General features: G+C 36.0%; 2 protein-coding genes across 4 annotated transcripts; both read right to left on the bottom strand.

The window, feature by feature from the left end:
* Positions 1-749: 749 nt before the first annotated feature.
* LOC141592055 (uncharacterized) lies at positions 750-13,358 on the bottom strand. Its single transcript, XM_074412616.1, has 14 exons — positions 12,823-13,358; positions 12,609-12,677; positions 12,400-12,507; positions 11,653-11,721; positions 10,951-11,067; positions 9,785-9,805; positions 8,693-8,799; positions 8,539-8,610; positions 8,313-8,364; positions 6,112-6,683; positions 5,312-5,530; positions 4,746-4,857; positions 1,486-1,609; positions 750-1,073 (listed from the first exon to the last, which is right to left on the bottom strand). The coding sequence occupies exons 1-13, from the start codon at positions 13,201-13,203 to the stop codon at positions 1,499-1,501; spliced, it is 2,010 nt and encodes a 669-aa protein (XP_074268717.1). The 5' UTR covers positions 13,204-13,358; the 3' UTR covers positions 750-1,073; positions 1,486-1,498.
* Positions 13,359-14,863: 1,505 nt separating this feature from the next.
* On the bottom strand, positions 14,864-24,173 carry LOC141592053 (uncharacterized). Of its 3 annotated transcripts, none has more exons than XM_074412609.1 (13): positions 23,993-24,173; positions 23,690-23,756; positions 23,489-23,578; positions 20,892-20,969; positions 20,695-20,769; positions 19,723-19,775; positions 19,083-19,233; positions 17,804-17,914; positions 17,226-17,352; positions 17,028-17,125; positions 16,372-16,510; positions 15,496-15,548; positions 14,864-15,327 (listed from the first exon to the last, which is right to left on the bottom strand). In XM_074412609.1, the coding sequence occupies exons 1-13, from the start codon at positions 24,100-24,102 to the stop codon at positions 15,244-15,246; spliced, it is 1,236 nt and encodes a 411-aa protein (XP_074268710.1). In that variant the 5' UTR covers positions 24,103-24,173; the 3' UTR covers positions 14,864-15,243. The 3 variants fall into 3 exon arrangements, with proteins under 3 accessions (XP_074268710.1, XP_074268711.1, XP_074268712.1); XM_074412610.1 differs by having other exon boundaries at positions 24,012-24,139; XM_074412611.1 differs by having other exon boundaries at positions 23,922-24,001.
* Between the last annotated feature and the right edge of the window lie 1,139 nt (positions 24,174-25,312).

The raw sequence follows: 25,312 nt of genomic DNA, 5'->3' as shown, positions 1-25,312 counted from the left end.
ACGATGTTACTGTCAGGTATGGCCTTACTGTCCTAGCACCCTTGTTCAAATTCTAGAATCGCCAAAGTATGCTTGGTCATATATCGTATATAAGCCATTTTTTTTACTCCGTCTTGAGTAAGATTTACAGTATGCTTTTACGCATTTGTAGTTTGTTCGGTACTTGTAAGTTATAAACTTGATAAGGGACAGTGAGACTAGTTGTTCAATTTAAAATGAAGAAAATAAGCTTAATTATGTTGGGAAATGAAAAATAGTTAAGGAGAGTCGGAGTAGATGAATCACTGAAACTCGAGTGCAGCTGGACCCTTAATCTACAGGTGACAATCAAGTCCATCGGGCGTCAGGCTGAGTTTGGGTCGAGGCAAGGAGTTGGGATATTGGATTCAGGCCATACTGGGTAATTCTGACTTTTGGGTCGAGTCGGGTTGTCATCGGTCAGGTTATTTCAGGTCAATTAACTTTAGTTTTCGATCCATTATTTAGTCTATTTACTTTGTTATTAAGTCAAATGTATCAAACTAAACAATAAATCGCTTTCATTTTGATCAATATTAAGCTTAATAATTGTGAAACATCAATCTCATCGAGTAAATATATTCCCTATTGCAGATAATAAGAAATGTGAAAGCATCCGCAAAAAAAATGATGCTCCGTATTTGTGAACAAATTTAAATTCAATGTTTTAAACTTTTGAAGGAAGCTCAAAGGGCAGTGACAACAATCTACAAATATGTAGCAATCGAAAATTTGTTATCAAGAAGTGTTGGTAATTGTATTAATAGTTAGCGAGCAAGAAGTGTTGGTAATTGTATTAATAGTTAGCGAGCAGCCAAAATTTCCTCGAGCACTTTAACATCAGAGTGCCTAGATTGTGCATTACTTACTTGCATGCTTAGTTTAATACACTTTGTAAACTTTGCAACAGTTACTAAGTAGTGCATATGACAAGCAAAATGAGAATGCAGGAGCGACTAGCGAGTTATGAATTCTGTACACTTCTCCACAATCAATTTTTCTGGCAACGGGCGTAGAAGGTCCATGGAGGAAAAAGAGTTGTTAACCTAAAATTCCTGAGCACAATAAAGAAAATAAACAGGAAATTGGTCAAAAACGACAAGGTAAGATTCATTTCAACCAGAAGTCGTAGAAATTCAGGTAGATCATCAGGATTCAGGAGTGTGAAGCAGAGCATCTAATAAAAAATCAAGAAATACTTAAAGAGAGTTATCTTAGAGAGTTACTACTCACACTCTGATTTCAACTGAACAATTTTACAGCACATAAATTTTGGGAAATATTTGGAAGAAATGATTATCATAGTTCTTACAAAGTGTACCAGTTTATGATCACAAGTGCGTAAAATTTCAATAATCGATACAGGGGAATGTTTATAAATATACAGAATTCTTCAGTCTATGACTCTATTCTAATCTACATCAAGGCAAACAAATAGTGCAGAGATGAGGAAAAATGATAATATACCTGACTATTATCATTATAGCAATTTGGCTGCCTTGAAAATGGATTGCCAATCATTGGATGAGATTCCATCACCGCTTTTAAGCACCCACGCCCCACCTTTGGAAACGCAATATTCATTGATGACCTACAAAAGAAAATTTTAGTAGGTGTGCACAAGATGACAGGATCCAGTGGTAACTAATAGTCATTCACACTAAGAGGACAATGACATACTCTCTCCATCCCGTTTTATTGTCCCGTTTCCCTATAGGTCACATTTAAGATATAATGTATAGTAAAAGTTGAGAAATCGAAATGACGAAGTTCAAGAGTTAAGGTTATTACTCCCCCTCATTCAACTAGTTGTTCAAGTTTGATTAAAATATTTCTCACAGATGATTAAAAAGTAAAGTCTTACACAACTTGGAAAAATATGATGATGATGCGATGACAGCTAAAGAATAAGAGAGTAAAATGTGAAGACATGAAACTTCAGAGTACGGGTTTTCTATTTAAGTACTATGGGTGATGAGTATCTCATGTATAGGTAAGGTTATTCTTATTTTAGATGAGAAATAATCGGCTCTTTTATGGAAAGAGTGGAGTAATATGAGAGCGGGTAAAGCAGGTAATGGTGGGTCCAGCGCGAGGGTTTTGAAAAAGCTTCGAGTTTGGGCGTTTTTAGGGGGAATCTAATAGGTAACCATGCTTCAACAAGATATCATCAGCATGCTGGAAAATTACTCATCCCCTTGTCTAAGAACAAAGGTGATCAAGATTATTCCCATTCAATTATCTCGGAATTAAACTAATGTGTCTATTCAAGATCACATTCCTTGACGTATGATGTTCGCACATATTGAGTTGATTGATGAGACAAACAAGTAGTGGAAATGAGATTGGAACTTTGAAGTCATACATTGTAAGCTAGAGGCTTAGGCTTGGGCTGAGTATATTTAAGACTAAATATTTTTGAGCGTAGGCAGATAGATTGGGATGATTATTTTTTGATGAGAAATGTGTTCAGGAATCAGGAATCCTCTTTTTGTTGTTATGTAGGTATCTATTATCGAAAAGGATGGAATATTAAATGGTGGTATGGCTCATAGAATTAAGGCGGATTGGTTGAGGTGGGAGAGTGCCACAAGGTTTATATATGATCCTTGTGATCCTGACATGCCTAATAGATTTAAGGGTAAAGTCTGCCGCGACAATTATGCCTCTAGTGGTAAATGGCACCAACTCATCAAGTGTTAGATTGTAGAAGAGCGTCACATACTCACATAGCAAAGATGAATGTGGCAGAGAAGTGTATGCAACTATGAATGTGTGACCATACAAAGATTAATGTTACAGAAATGTGCATGCTATGGAGAATCGGTGGCCATACATAAGACTGGTAAGTTTAGTAAGGTAATTAGGGAAAAGATATGAGTTACTTATACAGGATAATACGATGGAGAGTAGAGATTGTTTGGCGGTATGAAACAAAGACCAATTGATGCTCCGGTTAAGGGGGGCTTAAAGGTTGGGAACAAATAAAATGATAAAGAGGAATAAGATTCTAGGGGTGGAGGAAGGCAAGAAAATATGAATAAAGGCAAATGAAAACAATATGATGTTCCTTAATATGACGATGGAGAAGGCAATATGGATTATGGGAGGAAAGAATAGTGGCAGGTGACAGTTTTATTCTTATTTATTTAATAATAATAGAATTAGGGTGGTGATTTTCGCAGTACACATTTTACTCATTGTAGCACACTATTTACCATTATACCCTTCTCATTTCCCACTAATTTTTTCTCTCACTTCTCTCTAACTTTCTCCTCCTAATTAGCATCTCCTCTAATTTCTCACTCATGACAACCGTTAACTACCGTCATCAACCATGATCGCCCTTCACTACCCTTTACCACGGTCAACAACCGAAACTACCGTCACCAAAACTACCGTCAACAACCGAAACTGTACAAAACGTACTGCCTAAATAATATTCAAAAAGAAAAAGAAAAACACATACAACGTCTAAGCCTATCAACGCTACCTCTAATAACCCATGTTGCCTTGCATTTCCCAATTGTACTCCACGTGTAATCCCCAATCCCCACCCTCCTTTGTCATTTGATTTGTGTTCGACATCAAAAACGTGACATAGAGAGACGGTTGATTGAGATTTGGGACTCCTCCATCCTTAATTAGCGAATTAACAAATTGAATATACGTTTTTAACATTCAAATTATCATTCAGAATTGAATAAATTTGTTTATTTTAAGAAGAGGTAGGGTTTTGAATAGAGAGAATTATGTTTGATGTTTTTCAATAGGGGTAGACAAATGGAAAATATGATACAAAAACTACTGTAATGAGTAAAGTATGTACTGCGAAAATAAATTACGTAGAATTATTCAAAATGTTATTTAAGTTGCTACATATTTTAGACTTCACAAACTTCTTTACAATTCTTCTATTACCCTTCTCAATATTTGAATGACTTTTTCATGAGTTGATTTGGAGTTTTTTTATTTCTATCCATTGTTTTTCTCTTATGAGAAGGGGAGCCTCGGCGCACTGGTTAAGGTATTGTCATGGGACCAAGAGGTCACAGGTTCAAGTCCTTGGAACGGTCTCTTGCCAAAATGGCAAGGGAAGGCTTGCCTCTATTACACCCTTATGGTGGGAACCTTTCCCCGGAGCCTTGTGGGAACACCATCATGCACTAGGCTGCCATTTATTTATTTATTTTATTGTTTTTCTCTTCTCTAAATTTCTTTTGAAAAAAAATCAACTTTTTTATGACTCTCATAGGTTAGTGTTTAACGTGTTTCCCCTTTTCTTTTAGCGCTTCTCTTATTTCCTCTCTTTTCTTTTATCTATTTATTCAACCAGTCGTTGCTGGTAATGACTGATGTGAGCCGAGCCAAAATCATTCCAGGATTAAGGCTCTCATTGTTGTCGTCATCACCTAAATGAGGAATTCTTCACAAAGAATCAAATTGTAAAATGATGGAAGTATGATACAGAGGAGAATATTGCCAATAAAACTGCCAAGTACTAGGAAAACTTGAACCAAACAAGTTCATGGTTATTTCATGGGTATTTTTCGGTGGTGGTGGCTAAGGGGAGGGTCCTTTTCGTGTTAAATTTACTAAATGGCCATCCTTCACCTCAGGGAGGCAGTTACCTGATAATAAGAATGTATTACTAAAAAAATCCTTCTTCTAGGCCTGTCTAAATGAAAGCAGTGCACATTTTTTAAAAAGGGAGGGGAGCCACTGACCTTCTGAAATTCACTTGTTGTGACAGGTTTATTCTTGGAGGCTTCCATGATTTCACCTTTCCTAAGCGCTGCACCCGATTCTTTTCCACGAAACAAGTCAATAATATCATTCCTGCAGAGTAAGGGAGACGAGCATGAATATAATTTAACCATTAACAGCAATGAAAAAGGCTTTGCTGCACAATTTCTTACATAAATCAGAATCAGAAGTATGGTAGTACTAGTTAGTAGTTAGTAGGTGTTGGTGTCAGCCAAGAAGAGACACGTTAATTAAAATGCAGACAATACGGTGGGCTCTGAAAACTGTAAGGGATGATAATACTCATGTTGTACCCACACCAATAATGTCCAGACCAATGTGGGCCACAGAATCACCTCAAATTACATCTTACTTCCTGTCTATAATAAATTTTCTTATACTCCGTATTACTTATCATGATATGTCTACTTCCCTTCCTGAGAGAACCAATGATCTATTAAAGATAAAAGTGACAAAAAGTGTGCGTGAAATTCCTCAAAGAAAAACAAACCCAAGGGCAGTGGAGAGAATAAAATGAAATTACTACCTTAATGGATTCAATTCTGGGTGCTCTGAGGATGACTTTAACACATACAGACCATGAACATTAATAGCATATTCATTAATGATAGCCTGGAGCTCTTCGATAGGGGCATCAACAACATTCTTCACAGCTGCCATTACAGCACTATTTTTGGCACCTACCTTTGGAAGGACAGACATAGACACAGCAGTATCCCGGAGGCCTTGATGAATTGCCTGGAAACTGGTAAAGCAAAACTTAAGTGATTATTTCTCCTGCTATCGTTAATCAAGGTCATCGTCATACATCCACAGGACAATGACAGAAAAAGTTACACCCGAAGGACGTTGATGAACATTTTTTATTTTAACTCCTATCAAGTACTACCAGTAGTTATTAATATTATTTCCTACAAAGTTGAGCGATGGGAGTATCAAGTACAGTACCAAAAAGATTTCACGCTGTATAAAATTATATATCAACAGCTTGGATTTAGATGAATTTTCCAACAGAGAAAAAGACGAAAAATGGTACAACAATAAAATAATTGCTCAAAATCTTAATACCACCTACACCTGTGTTGGCCAATTCAACGGAATTGCACATTTTTTACCGCCGCACCCACCAAAATAAAGTACTACTATACCCCTTACATTTGAACCCAAAGTACCCATATGTGCCTATCAGCATATACCCCATCAAGCATATGTACTCACCTATTATATCCTTTAAATTTAAACCTGCCCAACTATTATAGTTCATTCATCATAATTCACTGGAAAACCTACTCACAATAAAATGGCAGTAATTTTGGACAAACTAACCTGCAAACCTTGTGAGTTAAGAAGAGCTTTCCCAAAACTTTTGATAGGGCTTCTCGAGCTTCTTTTGACATCGATGTGCTTACTGAACGGGCCTCATGCGTTGATCTATCCAAACCTTCAACAGAAGGCACAGATAGAACCGGTCTTTTCAGGCCAGCCTTTGGAATAAGTTTTTCTTGTACAGATTTCCCATGTGCCTGCCATGTGTTCCATTGATGCTCGGCGATATCTGGATAATTTTTTATGAACAACACATCTGTAGGCTCAACGAACTTCCAATCTTTACAATATGGTCTTTCAACTGATATGTTACGAAGAACTGTTTTTGCAGTAGATTTCCTATGTCCCAGACTTTCTAACTCCGACTCTTTTATGATTGGATTCTGGGTGAATAGAAAAAGTATGTAATCTCTACACAATTTTTCAAGTCCGGTATTACATCGGTCATGACTTTTTGAAACCCATACTCCTTGCACTAAATTAGCATGTTGTTGAACAATTTTTAGAACATCTTCAGCAGGAACATCAGGGGCAACATGCTTGATGACGTTAAACCGTTGAACATGAGGTCCCTAAGTAGTTGAAATGTCAGTGCTCAATAGTTAACAGTCTTGACACAATAAACTTAGGCCTTGTTTGGATAAAATTTTGGGAGGGAAAGTGAGGGGAGGGAAAGGGTGGAAGAGAATGAGAGGGCGAATGGATGAGGTGTGTTTGGAACATGAATACAATTTCCCTTCATATCTTTCCAACGTTGGAGGGATTTTAATTTGACTTGGGGGTGGGAAAATGGAATGGATCCATCCATTTCCTCCTACCTTATTTGTTAACCAAACAAAGGATTTGAATACGTCCTTTTTCCTGTCCCTTCCTTTCCTTCCAAATTATTCCATCCAAACAAGGTCTTACAGAATTATAGTATGTAAGAAAGCAAGTTTAGAAATCAAGTATGAGAAATTTTCAATTAACATATGTAGCACCATCATATCAAACGCAAAAAAGAAAACAAGTAATCATTCCGTGATAAGGCCACAAGGGATACTTAATATTACACAAAAAGGTCAATAGTACACATTACACCAGCCTTGGAAAAAAAATCATGCAGAAAAAGCAGAAATTATTCTGGGTGTAAAAGGTTTACTGATCGATAAAGGAAGGTATCTGTAGGCCAAGGCCAATATCAAAATCAAAACCAGTATCTATGCCAATCAAACTCAACAAATATAACATTCCTACGAGAATAAATGATTCACCCTCTGTGATTGTCAAAGACCCCCGCCCACACACACACACATCTTTCTTTTCTATTATGGTCTCAGATTGACTCCCACCTCGTAAGATGCTTTCGGTAAAAACCTTCTCCAATTATTGTAAAGTTCCTTGCATCATAAAGAGAATAACTGTATTCTCCCACAACGGAGCCTCTCATATACGTGCACCATTGCATGCATGATTTTCTAACTACTATACAAGAGAAGTTTAGCCATCGAAGAAAAAAGAACAACCCAAATGACAATATTCGGGCTAAATGATCTTAACCGAGAGTTTGGTTGATTTTTAAACAGCACAACAAAGAATTTAGTCTACGCAAGTCGGCAGAAACAAAGTATGAAGTACCATGATGCCAAAGTGCACGAGGGAACGATCGAACGAGCCCTTCAGGAATTAGACCACATGACAAAGGTGAAGGGAAAGACGCACAACCTAATAAGCCTCAAATTTACATTATTAGGATATAAAAAAAAAAAGACTTCATCGTAGTCTATTTAAAGCCTAGGCGTATTTTTTGAAATCAACAATGCCCTGGTAAATCCTACGCATGGTAGATTAATTAATCATGTTTGCCACTTTCCCGAAACTGCCGCAACGAATGTTGGTCTCCTCCCAAACTCACCCGAAAAAAGAAAAAGGAAAACTGAGAATTAAGATCATGCAATAAACAATTGCAAGTGCAGCCATTCTAATGAACAAAAGCAATGAGCACAAAATTCACATTCTTTCAAGATGGAATGAACTAAAGCAGCACATATTCAAAAAAAACCGCAATTAATTTTGTTCCTGAACATGAAGGTGGAAAAAGATCAGAAGCTATATACACAACTATACTAGTACAGAGCAAAATACCAAAGTCACAACTATTTCTTTTCAGCGTAGCAGTTAACCAAAAAATGGAAAGTTCCAAGGTAAGGACTAGAGCACACCTCGAGAATCAATTTCTTCAGTCGTTCCTCTAATGGCAGGGGGAGCAGAGATCTATATAAATCAAAATATACATGAACACATGAATTAAACTCAATTACATATAATGTAAATCCTAAACATGGCAGCAAGTTTGAGCATTTTAACCATAAAGTAGGAAAAAGTAAGGAATCTAATATGTGAGTATTTTGCAATTAGCAGTGGCATTCCAAGGTGAAATGTTTATACCTTCTTGATATTCCGTTTGATTCCGTCTTGTTGACCACTGCTCCAGGACACAAGGAATTCAAGTAATCATACCTACACAAAGCTTAAGATAACCAATATTAAAATAAATTAACAAATAAATCAACAAAATAAGGAATATAGACAAAATGAGTACGGATTCATAGAAAACTGCAACGTGCTGCTCTCTTTTGTCACCATTTTCCTCAGATATGTTTGTGCAAGGTCAGTAGCTGGGCTGTGATAGTTGAGGCAAACCCATGGCTGCATGACATTAAAAGTAATGATCTAACTTGCAAATCCATTAGCCATATCGCGTTATAAGGAAAAAAAATGCATCTTACATCGAGACTAGGAGCTATAATGATAGTTGGAGGTTCAAAGTTTTAGTGGAAACACAGACCAAAAATTAATGAACTTAATGCTAAGAGTCTAAAGGATTATACTAGTCAATCGCCTAGTAAGTTTTAGGTTGCACAGAAACAGCCTCGAGTTGCTGTATTGTCAATTGTCATTCAAGGATGCGAAATGCATCTTATAAAAAGAGAGTACTTTACCTCCACTATGACAGCGCCTTAAAAATTTCAGTTCTTTAGAAAAGTGTTGCTAAGGACTTGAGTATTCTCTCCCCGAGACGACTCCAACCTCAATAGCCATGTCAAGTTGTCAACAGACCTTATTACTTATTAGATCCCCCGACACTATTTTTTCATTGTCATTCTGATTTTCTCATCTTTAGTTCTCCGTAAATATTTTCGATAGACTATTCTTAAAAAGATGTTTAATTCTGCAATATATTTTTCTAGATAAAACAGGGTAATGAAGTGAAACCTCCATCTAACATTTTACTCGTCATCTTTAATGAGAACTCCATCATCAACATGCTTCACATGTTTAGCCCTTCTAATATATCGTTTTTTTGTTGCTCATACCAGCAAGTCTATAGAGTAAAGACGACTTCTTTATCTACTTATCTAATCTTGCAAATATTTCTTCTGGCCTCCATGTATGGAGAAACATTTCAAAAATAGAATTACCCTATCTTATCCAGTATCCGCTTTTTGGAAGAAAATAAAAATCCCTTTAAAAAGATAACATCAAACATAAAATAAATGATATATGGAATCAGCTCTACTACGTTCTGGAAGTGGTAAAATAAGAATTATTCCAGTAAACTGATAACTGAGCCAAAAGTCAATATCTTTTTTTTTTTTGAAATAAAAAAAAAAGTCAATATCTTTTTAATTACCTCAACTTCTTCATTTTGGTCCTGCAAAAAGAGAGCAATTCCAAACATTAGTAAACAAGCTAGAATAAAAAAAAATTAAGGAGGAAACATTGCAAACTACTACCTATGACAATAGACGTTTTTCAAACAACTACCATACATAAAGTTTTGCAAGAGTACACCAAAACTTGGGGGAGACATCTCTTACTAAGTTATTGAGAGACCAATTTTCCGTACCCATTTATTTGTTTTTTCGTGACCCTTTTATCGTTAATCGTGACATAGTAATTTCGTACCTATTTACACAATAAATGTACCCATTTTATCTTTAATCATGATTTGTACCTATTTTATTACCTTTAGTGCCATTTTTTCTTAAAATTGTAAAATAGTCTCTCAATAAACTCATTGACAGACCGTCTATCAGGAGACTTACTCGCAAGAGTATGCATATTAGTCACTCCCTCCCTCCCTCCCTCCATTCTAGTGAACTTTGAAACCTACTGTATTTGGAATGCAAAAACAAGTGGAGCAATTCCTTCCCCTCCAAACTGGGTTCATGCCAGAAAATGAGTATGTTTAACTTAGGTGGAACTCATTTTTGGGTGAATTGAAACCACTCACAGGTTTCAAAATTCTCATAAAATATCCGAGTTGATTAAAATGTTGGCCCTAAATCTCAGTTAGGATTCACTAGGTGGTTCAGTTGCTTCTTTTAATTCAGCTAAGTGGTTTGATCCCTTCATTCAGTTCGGCATTGACTAAACTAGAATTCTCGAATTTACATTACAACAATCTAAGCAAATAAACAATATCAGTAAATAATTTGTAGCCATTATCATACAAGTTATACTTGAATAACTAGCCCTAACTCACAAAGAAGGGTTAAAATGAAAAATATCGGGAAAGAGAGGGAGAATGGGAATATACTTTGGAGTGGTTTAAATAAGAAAATCAGTGAGGGTGGAGAATTATAAAGGCGGGGAATTTTTTATACAAGAAATAATTAATTAATTCTTGTAGATACACAAAACCTTTTTAGAAAAAAAAAATCTTGGAGGGGATAGAGGATACAAAATGAAAAAAGAGTACAGTACATTATTAATTCATGCTCTCATGCAGAGAAGGGATATAGCCCTAATAAACTAAACTAAATGAACACACAAATGAAAATGTAAGACATGCACCTGCTTCCCTTCCCCTTTGACGGCAGTGTTTGCATTTTTCTTCTTTAGATCAACAGAATCAAAATATTTCATTGATGGGCGAAGCTGCACAACTGCTTCAACAGGATTCAGGTATAGCTGCACAATCAAGGAATTCAGTATGACATTAAATGAACATTTTACCACTAAAATGAAATGAAAGATGATGATACATATACACTCAACAAGCTGACAGCATATCGCACTGCAGGATTAAAAAAGCGAGTTGGACCATCTTTTACCAAACTTTAGCAGTGAAGGGCTACATTGATAATTACCTGCCTCTATACAACAGCTACTTCGACAATCAGATCTATTTTCATAAGTAAACTGCTGAAGATAGTTGGCGTGGCCTCAAAACATAATTAAAGAATAGAAGTAGGTTTGCTTTTAGTCAACATGGCGGCACATGTTCAATTTACAGTTTCATCTGTCACCGTTGAATTCAATAATAAGTTAAAAGAAAACTGAATTTATACAAACTCTCAGCAGATGAATAATTTATAACCCAGGTGTAATGATACTAGTCTTCAAAGAGGAGCCAATTATTCCTGTAATGTGTTATTTTGTGCACTACAAGATAGTAACTGATGTACGAGCATAACACAAAATTATATGATTAGAAAAGTATTCCAGACAAGGAAGAGAATACTTTATTACTTTAATAAAAAAAAAAGGGGATACCTTTTTACCCTTCAATAGCCCAACGGCATATGTAGCAGCTTGAGGTGACTTCCCCGAAGATGATAAGGTCTGAACAACACGACAGACAACGCAAGTAAGACAAGTGATAATCTCCAGCAATCTAGAGCAAATACTCGTTTATGTTTCAAAATCAGAAACCACACATATAAAGCCTACAATAGAATTATTGTCGATAATATAAGGAGACTGCAGTACAGGCCAAAGTACTATAAATGTCCTCAAAAGTCAAAAATAACTACCCTTATTACAACATTAGGCAGTTGTGATTAGGAACATTACACAGCCATGTGTGAGGTTGGAGGGAAAACATTCTGCCTACTTTAGAGTAACACTCACTGTGATTGATGATCTATCCCTAACACTGGCCATAATCACTATAATGTGCCTACATACATATTTAAAAACAATCTCGAGTGATAACCTTTCTAAATTAGTGAGAATTGAAGCAATTCAGCCTTAAATGGAGATAAGTGCATACAAGGTAAAATGTTTCAGTCACGTGTTGGAGGGAGACTAAAAATAATGTCCAACAACTACATGACTGAACCACTTGAGTTACGAAATACCGCCTGATAATCACCATAAGACTTCGTCACTATACATACAAGCAATAAACAATGTACCGCCATTATACTAACAAGTAAGTTAATACCAGATCAAATTATTAAAAATAATTGAACATATGGAATCTGATAACAGCAATGAAAGACTGATATAATCACGAACCTGCTTCTTCATTTTGTCTGCTAATGGCGAATCACGATCATAATTATCAGATTCCATATCCATTGTCAAATCCACTTCCATCTCCGAGGTAGTAGGTTTCATTCTTACCTAATCACCAACAACACAAATTTCGATTGTCGATTATAGTTCCGACACCACAACCACCTAGCTATAATACTATTCCAGTATATGTTGTTTAATCTAAATACCTCAGTGCAACGCTGCTCAAGATCATACGGACGCCATGACGGCCTCAACGGATATTGCATTACATACAACTTCAAAAACAACAACATAATTCAATCATACATCAAAACAAACACTTCAATCAACTTACACCTAATAAAATCAAACAAAATAAACCCTAATTTTAACATTTTTAACATCAAAATCATAATTTCAATTGTTTAATTATTATTTTACCTGAGAATCAGGACTAGGAGGTGTGTAGTACACATCATACTCAGCAACAACATAATCCTCTTCCTCCTCCGCCGCAACATCCTCCTTCATCGCACCTCCACCAATCTTCGACTCCTCTTCCTTCAATTCCACACCACCGCCGCCGTACGCCGCAGTTGAAACAACCTCATCAACATCCATTTTCTCAACAACCGCTACTTCCGGCTGAACCTCCACCTCTTTCTTCACCGTCACAACCACCGCAGCCGCCGCGGCTTCCGCCTCCGTACTCAACGGCTCAACCTTTGCCTCCGACTTCGCCGGCTGTTTCTTTGACTTCGGCTTGAACTTCGAAGGACGCGCCGGTTGGGACGGCTTGTCAAAATCATCATCCAAGTCCATCCTTCTCCTCGCTCAAGTAACAACAATGGCGGTAAAATGAATGAGAGTTTCTTTCAAAGCAAATGATCAAACTATTTTCTTAGGGTTTTCGGGGTTTTTATATAGTGGGATATATGTGTTTGTCCCACATCGGTAGATTAGATGGAAGTATACATTATTATATACGCTGTAATTGCGATTAGGAAACAACTTCGGGATTCAAGAGTAAAAGTGAATGGGCCGTAGGCGTTAGTCAGGGCCCAGGAAAGTCCCCGGGCTAAATTACCGCAGAGATGTGGGCTCGGAAACGAGTATACTTTGTGTTGGAGGTCTAAGGCTGAGACGTGTGTGGAGCTCATGGTCCTCTACCAAAGTTGTTCTAGCCGATTCTACAGTTATTCACTTGAGCTCATGAGCTTAACTGAACGGGGCTTACTACTCTTGTGATCCATCTTTTTTTTTTTTTCCATGAAACGATTGCTAAAAGCGGTTTAATTCACCAAAGTATTGATTGGATTTACTCCATATTAGCTAAACCTTGACATAAATTAATTCAAGAGTTTTAGGTTTTGATTCACTGTGAAAAGGAACGGAAGAGAAAAAATTTCGTAAAACGGTTTTCTAAAATTGGGATGGAGTCGAAGTGTTTCCATATCAAAGATAACGGTTCGGTTCTTCGACCGCTTTGTTAGAATTGTTTAGTTAACATAACATTAAAAAAAAATTTACAAGGTTCGGTTACTACAATTAGGATTTGTCAGGCTTTTTAATATGTGGTGTTATCAATTGTCATTTAAGTTAAAATAGAAAGATAGTTTTACAATTTATGTATAAGTCATACTCCCTCCCATCCAAACCAAAACTAACAGTTGCTTTATCACACTTGTCGAAACATGAAACATGTTTTGTAACATGAATATCTTTGGTTACACATATTAAAAATTTGATATTTTTATTATATCATTCATGACGGTAAATCAAACAAGATCTCACATGATCATATTTTGTCTTATAGATTAAGAATAATACCAAAGATTCCCGACGATCATAAATAGTGCCAAAAAGTAAGTGTTACCTTTAGTTTAATTTGGATGGGAGAGAGTAACTTATAAGTCCGACTCACATCAATTTTGAGGTACTGAAAACTTAAAAGAATAACTACGGGTACGGTGCCGTATTCCCAAAAAAAAAGAGTATGAGTTAAAAAATTTGCTATAGCCAGGAGTTGAACCTGGAATCTCAATGTACGAAGATTTGCCAATGTGCTACTACAGCGTTGCTTTGCTATAGTTAACCGATGAACTAATTTAAACCTAATAGAAGAAACACGTAAATAAATAAATTAAATTTAGTGAAGCTCAAACTCTGAAAGTCGAACGTGGAGACGAAGCTTTGTTTAGGTAATTGGTCTCCCTTGTGACGGGTTACCATTTGTGGCGGATATTTTGTGAGATAAAATGGTAACAAAATGGGTTAGTGGAGAAAGGGGACCACATAAATAGTGTTGCAGAGAGAGAAAAAGTGGGTACTTTGTGAGGTAAAATGGTATCCGTCACTCACAGACAAGAATTTGTGTTCTTTAGGTTCGTTGATTAATTCTGCTTGCTTATGGTTCTGATTCAACATTTTTAACACATGAAAGTTTGTATACTATAATACTCTATTAATGGAGCACTCCGTATGATAAAATTCTTCATAAGTTCATAAATCTAATACTCCGTCTCCATATATACATATAAATAGTGCAAATGTTGAGGTTAAAACGTTGCTCTAAGAATAGTCGTTCCTTAAAAAAATGAAAAGAAATTATTCGGAAAAAAAAAAATAAAAAAAAAATTGTGTGGCAACTTTTCATTACAAAAGAACCAATTTGCATTATCACGATTTGTGTTATTTAGTACTGCTATTTGGCAGGACTATCTTGTGAATTTTGATTTTCATACTGTTTACAAGAAAGTCAGGGTGAGTCGAACCCTAGTTTACACGCTAATGTACTCGTGATTCTTGACTTCTTGCACACAGAGAGTTCTTCACAGCACCATGCCCTTCAATTATAGGCCTTCACTCAAGAAATGGTACAAGGCGAGGATCGGAATGGCGTGGAAGGCCAGTTCTCGCTCCCAAAGCTCTACAACTGCAAGCTGCCTGCAATGCATAATGAAGTATGATGATCTTTTTATAAAAAATAGCCGAGTCCAGCACTTCCATGTTTACGGCCATACCCTCGTGCCGATTAGAAGTTTAAACGGAGTCCGAGTAACATAGTAGCTCCTCTTTTTCATGAAATTTACATTTATGAATAGATAGACTTACTACTTGTGCAGCAAATGGCAGCATCTTTTCTGGTGACATATTCGTGCATACGGCTACAAAAGTTCATGAAGCGGACATTAGTTACGAACAGTAACAGTGGCAAAATGCAATGATAGTAAGCATTAAATTCTAGAGTAGAAGGATTTAGCAGAGTTTTTTTTTCCTCTGAAATTTGGCTTTCTTTGCGAGTTCTTCTAAGAAATTAGCAATAATGGCATAGTCAGGGTTCTGATCAATCAACTTTTTATGTGACATACTTCAGATCATCAGATTGTCTCGGCTTTTAAAATTGCCCTATTCAGGCATTTCTTACTTGGGTTGTTCAAGTGCTAAATACTCTATCCGTCCCATTTGTTAACCTAATCTATTTTTGAGTCTCTCGCTCATTCAGTCATTTGTTTACGTTTCTAATTTGAGAAGGTTTTTCATGAGTTATTTGATCATGTACCTCATCCACTTGCAATGCACATTTATGCATCCAGTGGAAGAGGAGTATAATTTTCTAGACACATTGACGATTTGACCCGACCCATGCAGAATTTTGTCAGTAAAGACGGCCACAAAGGAAACAACCACAAAATTACCCATTTACCCCGATGACAAAAGGGTTCCCGCAAAAGGTCAGATAAAGGCGTCACGTGCATGCAGCTTTAACCTTTGCGTTAACAACACAAACAGAAGATTTTGCCCCACTACGAAAATTGCACTGTGAAAATTGCAGAGATTTCTGTTGAATGATTGCCAATATACAATAAAAATAAGTTCAATAGGTTTAGGGAGTCATTTAACTTTATAGGATAAAAAATAAGTCAGTGTACTACGAGTATGCAGATCACAAAGTGCCGCTAAAAAACTGGATGAAACTGTTTCTCTTACCAAAAAGGACTGCCCCAATAAAAGCATCTCCAGCACCAGTTGTATCGACAAGTTCTGAAGGTGGTATTTTCTCTGCTGTTCCCACATGTAACCTCCCGGAGAGAGTGCCTAACCCATCTGCTCTCAATTTCATTACGGACTGAAAATTACAATGTTAGAGGAGAATGAAACAAATTATATTAATCTTGTAGAAAATGCTAGGTAATCTTCGGGTGGATAAAGATTCAACAGATAAAAATGTTCCGTAGAAATCTCACCCATGCAATGGAACATTTGACAAATCAGCTCCTTCAATAGTCATATATTATCTACGGAGTATTTAGCAAGAAAAATGTGTTTCTCGAAATTCTAGGTCCACAAACCCCTAATAGTCTTAATTGCATCATGGTATACTCTCTCATTGTTCATACAAGTTATAAACTGCTGGACATCTTGTTTTCAAAAGCAGCAGACATTAATAAATCTTAATCAAAGTTCTACAAATTCATGCGAGAAAAAGCTTCAAGCGTCTTTCACTTAGGGAGTTCAATAAATACCAAGCCACATGAAATACATACGAAAAACAGATGAATGCAAAGATACTGATAATAATTTTGTCACTAAAGAATACAGCAGGAAATTGATCAGATGTAATCCTGAAAGAAATTTGTGCTTACTGATGATATGCTGGACGGGGTGCTGGAATGATAAGGTGCCCTCTGCTTCAGAGATTCGAAAACTTCATCGATATCCATTACCTCAAGATCTTGAGCTTCTAAAAGTGTTACAACATAGTTAAAAAAACTGAACAATGCCCAAAAGTTGTAGATCTATGTTCTTAAGCTTGTCTTTGATTTCAGGATGAGAAGACACACCAAAAACACTTCTTTCTAACATGACACACCCTTCCTCACCAAGCGTCACAATCACGAACTTAACATTTGGTAATTTTAAAAGCATGGAGAGGAGAGCTTTTGGTAGTGATGATGCTTCTGTCCACACCTGTGACATCAAAGTCAGATATTTAATCTACTGCACATATGATAACAACGAATTTGACATTCAGGCCATGCAGTCAACTCCCTTTATTTCAGAAAGACTTACTATTTTAACAATGACACAATAGCTAAGAAAAACAAATAAAAACATGGGAAAAAAAGTGTGAGTGGGTCACTTGGTGAGGTTTAACAAAATATTTAACTGAAGAAAGCTACATAAAAGAAAGTGGGCCACTTGGTTGAAGGCAATATGGTCTTTTGTAACTATATAGTTGACCCAAAAAAACGGTAATTGTTCATGAATCAGCTCAAAAAAGGAAAAATGGGAAGTCTTTCTGACGCGGAGTAAGTAGAATGAAAAACACTGAAGAGCTACTCAGAAGTTAGGCCAGATGATCGATTGCTATGATAATCCCACAGAACTGAAAATACACTATTCGACCAAGAAATCTTGCCTGTGGGAATTTAGCTGCGCACACCACATAGGTGGCAAAACTCAGAAGTTCATCCAGTCCATCCCTCTTCTTTTCTGCATCTATCAGAATTGGAATTCCCCTACGAGTTGCCTGCACTGGGAAAACATATTGAACTCTATGATTGTTTCTTTTCTTCAACCATACAAAACATGCCCTACAAGTATCATCTTTGCTAATTAGGCCATGCGACGATATAGTCCATTCGCTTTTATACACATATTCGAGGGAGGAGTAGTTGGCAGGGGAAAGGAGCAAAAAAAGTGTTGGTACTTTTACTCAGTTCTTGGTTCTTGCATAGTTGTATATATATACCAACACAGTATTTCTGAATTGAAGTAAGTATAATTTAGGCACCTTAGACATATCTCTCATGAAAATTAGAAAGATAAGATTACCAGAAACTTGGAAAGACCTATTCAATCATAACATTCATAAGAGCACAGAACAGGCTTTCAGATCAGCATGCTGAGCATTTTTTGCAGGTTCTGACAATTGGCACGATACTCTGGATTTTATTTGCAAATGTGTATAGGATAAAGAAGAATATATTGCACACTATGGTTTTTGCAGCAAGAAATATAATGCAGCTCGGGTGGCTTCTAAACAACTTATTTTTGCCTTCTTTTGCTCGACTTCAGCAGTGTTCATTAAAGTTAAGAATAGTCCAAAATCGTTAAAAAAAGTTTAGGAGAAAGTAAGTTCGGGGAAATCTACCAAAGTTCAGATGGGGTGATTAAAATGCAAAGTCCAAAGAAGTTCAGCAAAATCCATAACTGTCAAAATTGCAGTCATAGTAGTCTGGACGCACCTTCATCATATTTCTGTACTCATCTATGTTAAGTATCAAACAAAAAGTATATTTGATTTGATCTCAATGTTTTTCGTCTAAAAGGCCTGGCTGTCATATTTTTACTAGTACTTTGCATAAGAATGAGAATGATAACAATAGATCAAAAAGGAAAAGAGACCACTCCCCATAAAAGTGAGGATAAATCTCTTATCCTCGGGTCCGTCCAGTTACAACTTACAACCAGAGAAAAACACGAGTGCACCCACAGTTCTAGCATCAGCTACGACCCAATTGGACCAACTATTTTACATATAGTGCACCCATATACTCTCAACAAACCTAAATTCTGTTGAAAGGTACAAATTGAAAAAAAGTATTGACCAACCCAAAATGCTTTCTTTCCATTTCTACAATCTAGAAAATAGGTTAACAAAATTATTAATAACAAAGCAAATAAATCATAATTACCTCTCTTGCAATGACTAAAGCAGTTTCATGTAGTCTAACGTCAAAATACACAAGTCTGGATCCATTTAGAGCTGAATCTAATTTATTTGGTGAAAGTTCGTCAGGTGTCAATGGTGGATATCCTGGAGTGTGAATACAGGTGCGAGTCTTCCTGAACACACCAATTCAATGAACTTCAGACATTTATACTCATGCCACAACTAATGCTGGAAAAAAAAATGGACAAATATTGTCATTACGTTAGCTTCTTGTTTTAAATCAGGTGAGAAAGAAAACTACCGGTATGTACTTTTGCACTCAGCACAAGTCCCAAATATAGTTAGACTTTAACCCCTAAACATAAGGCTAATTGTAGATCTTCGCGTTTGAAGTTTGAATCCAAGAAGGGCCTAATTTTTGGTACTTCGCCACTCCGTCAGTGAAGTACCACTGTACCAGCTGCCTAGTTCATTGGGAAATACAAGGGTCTTTTGAAATCCAATCCCCAACAATATATACAAATGCATAAGGACACACTTGATATTAGAAAGTTCTCTTCTTGTCATCCTTCTCTCTTTTTTCTTTTTATTTTGGTTTTCGTGGAAGGTTGGGAGAGGGGTGGAGAGGCAGTAGAAAAATACAAGCTAAGGGTTTAACTTACGTTTCATTATCAACTATAATATAGGTAAATGGGGAATTACCCTCTGGTGTGACCTGCAGAAATGAAGCAGCATCCGTGAACATATGAAATTTATGGTTTGACTCTTAAGTCTTAAACCTAAAATTGCCATAACAAAATTCATTCAAAGAAAAGAGCCTAGAGCCCTATGAAACCGGAACAACTATAAGTGTTCTCCAGAATGAATCAAGCATGCCATATTGTCCAAGCCACCCACAAGGGCAGTTATGATGCTAACGGTACGTACCATGAGTACGAGTACCACATGCTTAGAAGCTCCAACTATGTGGTTTACCACTTTACCCACATGTAGTAGGAGGAGGAGTTGCTTGATTTATAAAGTAATGAACTACTTCCTCATTTTGTCAATATGAAACACTCACTGTGGGTAACCAATAATTGGAGCTTCTTAACACTCCCTCTCACATGTGAACTCCCTTAGAAACCCAGGGTGAAACCGTGAGAGGCTAATTAGCAAATCCTAAAAGAGGCCCTCCTCCACTGCCATATTTCAGGCCCAGTTTAAACTCGTCAAATCCAGGACAAAACCAATACCATGTTAAACCATGAAACAGGTCTGGGTCACACCTATAAAGAGGAGAGAGAACCCACTTCATTAGCCCGTTCCATCCTTAAACCAATTGTTGGTTTTGGTTTACGAATGGATACTCCTTGTGCTAATGATGTGGGTTCTCTGTCCTTATAGGTGTGGCCCACACCCGTTTTCATGGTTTAACACCACCCTTCAATGACATGCCACTTATCCTAGCTGACATATGTTTAAGACTTCTAAAGTCCTAATTAAGCAGAAGTAATAAATTTATATTGAGAATATGTGCCACCACTGCATCAATTTGCACCTAAGGTCCTATAATAGATGATAAATCATATCCAGGGGGAAAAAAGAGGAAACAATCTAAGAAACTGTTTAATGGGAAAGGATAATGAGCTTACAATGAAAAATGAAGTGTCAACACCGTCGGCCTCAAGCTCCTCTAATATTCCTCTACCTTGGGCATCATCAGCAACCTATAAAACAAGATCTATGAGCAAAGACACAGTAGACAAGACTTGATAGCTCTTTGAATATTCAATAGGAACAACTCAAAGCAAGATAAAAAGTAGGGGAAGAAAATGAACCCACTCTAGACCTTGGATATCAACCTTGGACTTAATCCCAAACGAGCTGCACAAGTCAACGCATTCCCAGCATTACCACCTCCTTGTACCTAAGAAATTTAGCCATCACAATGCAATAACAGTTCAATCGGTGAAGCCGAAAAGGAAATTTTTTTCGTCAAATATATTACAGCTGATAGTCATCATGATTTGACAAAACTAATTGTAATATATACCCGTGTGTATTATCTCTGGTAAGTGGGACACATCATGTGGAAGCCATACGGATATGCAGCTTGGTATTAAGTTTAACTTAATTCTTAATCATGTATATTTTATTACTAAATGAACATACAATAAATATAATAGCGGAAGCAATATAAAACTAGATCGAGATTCGAGAATTATAACCTTCAGCTATTGCTTATTGGATTCATGAACAGCTTTTATCAAACTTATTAATCAGAAAGTGTTGCATTTATACTGATCTTGCCATAACTTGGAAAACATGGAAAAATGAGTGGGTGATTTACTGAAGTGGAGAAAGTTGTGGGATTAGTGGGATTGTTTTCCTAAAGACTAGGTAACTCCCCTAACAATGGGTTAACAATGGGCCAAATGACGTTCTCATAATTGACTTAATAATATTATATTATTAATATAATATTATGAAAAAGTCTTACATTCTCCCACTTAGCCCATTTACACGAGAGACCGCATACACGAATTCCACTTATACGAATCCCAAATCCCACTGAGAAAAGAGTAACCTTTTCACCCTCTTCCATCAACAATATCCTCTCCTCCTCCTGAACACACATGGTCATAAGCTCACTAAGTAACCATTTATCGTTATGTGTGTTATAGGAGATCTTAAAAGGGGCATATTGTGAAGGAAGAGCGTACAAAATAAAATGTACCAGAAAAGGGCAGGCATGGTAACTTACAATACCTTTTTAAATAGGCTGCAATGTCCCTCGTGTGCATGATAAAATCACGCACCCCTTTAGTCGCAGTGAGCCTTGAAATGCATAATCAAGGTGCTCGCGAGAGCTTTGTCACAAGTTTCAAAGTGCTCATCAATAGCCTTAAGAAGATCTTTTACTTTAGTATGCTCCTCACTGATACTAGCGCACATTTTCGTCTTGATGAACATTATGCAAATATAGTTAGATGTCTCCCATTTTTCACGACAACTTTTTTTTGGAGTACTATTAATCTCTTTCTTATTTGGTTCGTAATTCTGTATAGCATAATCGAAATTTATGTCTCATAAATGCAGTAAAACTCTTTCTTTCCACACCTTGTAGCTATCACCAATTAACTCAGGAATGTCGATTTTGATATCAAAAGAACTTCCAAGTAAAATTAGTGGAAGCCCATAGGCAAATTTTATGTCACTAGATTCATATGAGCATAATTTATATTGGTAAGATGTGATAAAGTTAAGTCTCAATTTTTTTTGTTACTAAGCATGTATGTTTTATTTGCTGTAATTTTAGCGGAAAGTTCTTTTAATATCAAAATTGACATTCTTGAGTTAACGGGAACGGGTGACAACTACAAGGTGTGGAAAGAAAGTTTTGTTGCATTTAGGAGTCATAATTTCGATTATGCTATACAAAACGACGAACCAGCTAAGATAAAGGTTACTAATAGTCCCGATGAAGTTGATCGTCGCGAAAAATGGGAGAAATCTAACTATATCTGCATAATGTTCATAAAGACGAAAATGTGGGCTAGGATCTACTGATGAGCCGTTTAAAACTTCTAACAAAGCTCTTACGAGCACCTTGATTATGTAGTGACATCTTTAAGGCCCGCTACGACTAGAGAGGTGCGTGATTTTATCATATTGCTGGCTAATTTAAAGGTATTGTAACTTGTAAGTTACCATGTTTGACACTTTGATTGTACATTTTATTTTGTGCGTTCTTCCTTTCACAATATGCCCCTTTTAAATCTCCTATAACACACATAAAGATAAATGGGTGAAGGAATGCTATTGTCTATTGAATTAGATTCATTTCTTTGTCGTTACTATATTTTATATATAGACCCATACCCAACACATATTCTATCTACCAAACAAACAAGCCATAAATTTAATTGCGGAAGCGAAAAACTAGATCGAGGAAAAAACCTCGGGCCATTGCTTACGGAATCCTGAACTGCTTTTTTGAAACTCAAATGATATACCCGTTTCCAAAAACCGTTGCCGTCTACTGATTTTGGTTCTAAACCCTCACACCACAATTTAGATTGTGTATTATTTCTTAAGAAATTTTTTAAAGAGTGGATTTTGTGACCTTAATCAGAAAATGAAGTCACTTTTTCCTTTATACTGTTTTTTCCCATAAAAAAAAACAGTTTCAAGTGACTAAGGATGTTTGTGGTTGTTGCCTGCAAATGAGGAGAAGATCATGGGTTGTTACCTTGATCATAGGTAACTTTCCACTAAAAATGGAACACTTTATTATCTGAAAACTGAATTTAATTATTTAGTAATTAATTTATTTATTTTCCGGATATTCTTACGAAAATGAATCTAATTTAATAGCATTCCTTGCATAAGCACAGTCAACCAATGTACTTGAACAAATCAATCACACATTCACACTGCAATTACCTGAAAACTGGTGCTTCTGATCTTGTCATCTGGCTTAGGGTAGCTAGCCACGGCTGCTAGATAGTCAACTACTGCACCTCCACAACCTAGCTGTTTTAATCAAACCGTAAACAAATGATTGAGACGGAGAAAGTAATATTGTGGCAACATTTAACAAGTTCATTAAAAAAAACTGCAGAAAAAAAAGATGATAACACGTACAACAATGCTATCCTCAGGAAGAGCAGCAACCAATGATAATCGAAACGACGACGACAACATTTTGGGCCTGCAAGATTAATTTTTTACCTTGTTTCAATGCAGAAAAACTTAATGGGTATTTCATTAAATTATTGAAAGAGGGTATTTTGCATCAAATTATTATTTTTTTGATAGTGGGTATTTCATCAAAGTACTGAATAACTAGAAGAACAATCAAATGACGGTCTCTTACACAATAATTATTGATACAATATATAAGAGTGATTGAAGAGACAGGAAGGTGAATGTTAGAGAAAAAGAGACCTGAGACAAGAATTGACACCTGGGGAATATAGAGGAAAGAAAGGTAAGGAAATAGGTGGTTTGATTAATGAAGGATTGATTGGGATTTGATTTGTTAAGAAAGACGTCATTTTTTAATTGTTTAAGTTCAGTAAGTGAGAGTGTGGACTATGTGGAGAATGCAATGCTGAAGAGGATAGCAGATTGCACTTCTTCAATATTCACCTCTGGCCAAGTGGCGAACCAATGGAGCATGGATCCTCTCCATTTCGTAATTCGTAAAAGAAATAGCGGGTCTATTTCCTTCTCACAAGTGAATATTACGGAATATATTATACTGTACATAGTCCCTCATATTTACTAACATTTTCCACATTTTCTAAAACGAAAAATTCATAAAGATCTTCCAGTTTCCTTATTTGTCTATCATTTGTGTGGTTAATATAAGTACTCCCTCTCATCCAAACCAAAGGTAACAGTTATTTTATCACACTTGTCGAGACACGTTTTGCAACATGAATATCTTTAGTAATTAGTTACACACTATTAAAAATTATAAAAATTTGATATTCTTATAACATTCATGACGATAAATCAAACAAGATCTCACATGACTATATTTTGTCTTATAGATTAAGAATAACTAGGTTTGGTGTCCGGCTTCGCCCGGGCCACCTCTATTTACCGTTAAATTTTATTTTCAATGACACGGTTACTATTTATAATATATTTTTTTACGGCATATCTTGTAATTATGATGAAATGTAAAATTTATTTTCAAATTATGAGACACGTTCACTACCCCGTTATTAATATTATTACTTTCACGACATTCTTTCTTAATATCATTACGTTCACTACTCCCGTGGTTACTATTGTTTCTTTTACTAATTCCTCTATTTGTTTTCTATTAAATTCATTATTCCCGTTAATTTTATCCGGCCTATATTTAAATAAATAAAATATTTCCTTGAGTCGATTGATTATTTAATTGTTCATACTTTTTCTCATTGTTACCACAGTTATTTTCACTACTCTCACTATCATTATTATAACGGTCACTACTCCCACATTAATATCGTTAATTTTATTAATCTCGTTGCTGCTACTATTACTTTTACTACATTTAATTTAATGTATAATTCATTTAATTTAATGTATAATTTTATGATGATATTAATTAATTCCATAAGTGGGGCATGTTAATTTTAAAGAAAATTACTATATTCTTGTGTTTTCTAAATTTAATTACTTTAATTTAATGTAATTTCCATAAATATTCTTCATCAAGGCATCTTTAAATTATACTTTTAACCAAAACTATATAATATTTACATTGAG

Source organism: Silene latifolia, chromosome 7 (genome assembly GCF_048544455.1).
Source record: "Silene latifolia isolate original U9 population chromosome 7, ASM4854445v1, whole genome shotgun sequence".
NCBI classification, from domain to species: domain Eukaryota; kingdom Viridiplantae; phylum Streptophyta; class Magnoliopsida; order Caryophyllales; family Caryophyllaceae; genus Silene; species Silene latifolia.
This window is presented reverse-complemented; position numbering and strand designations above follow the sequence as displayed.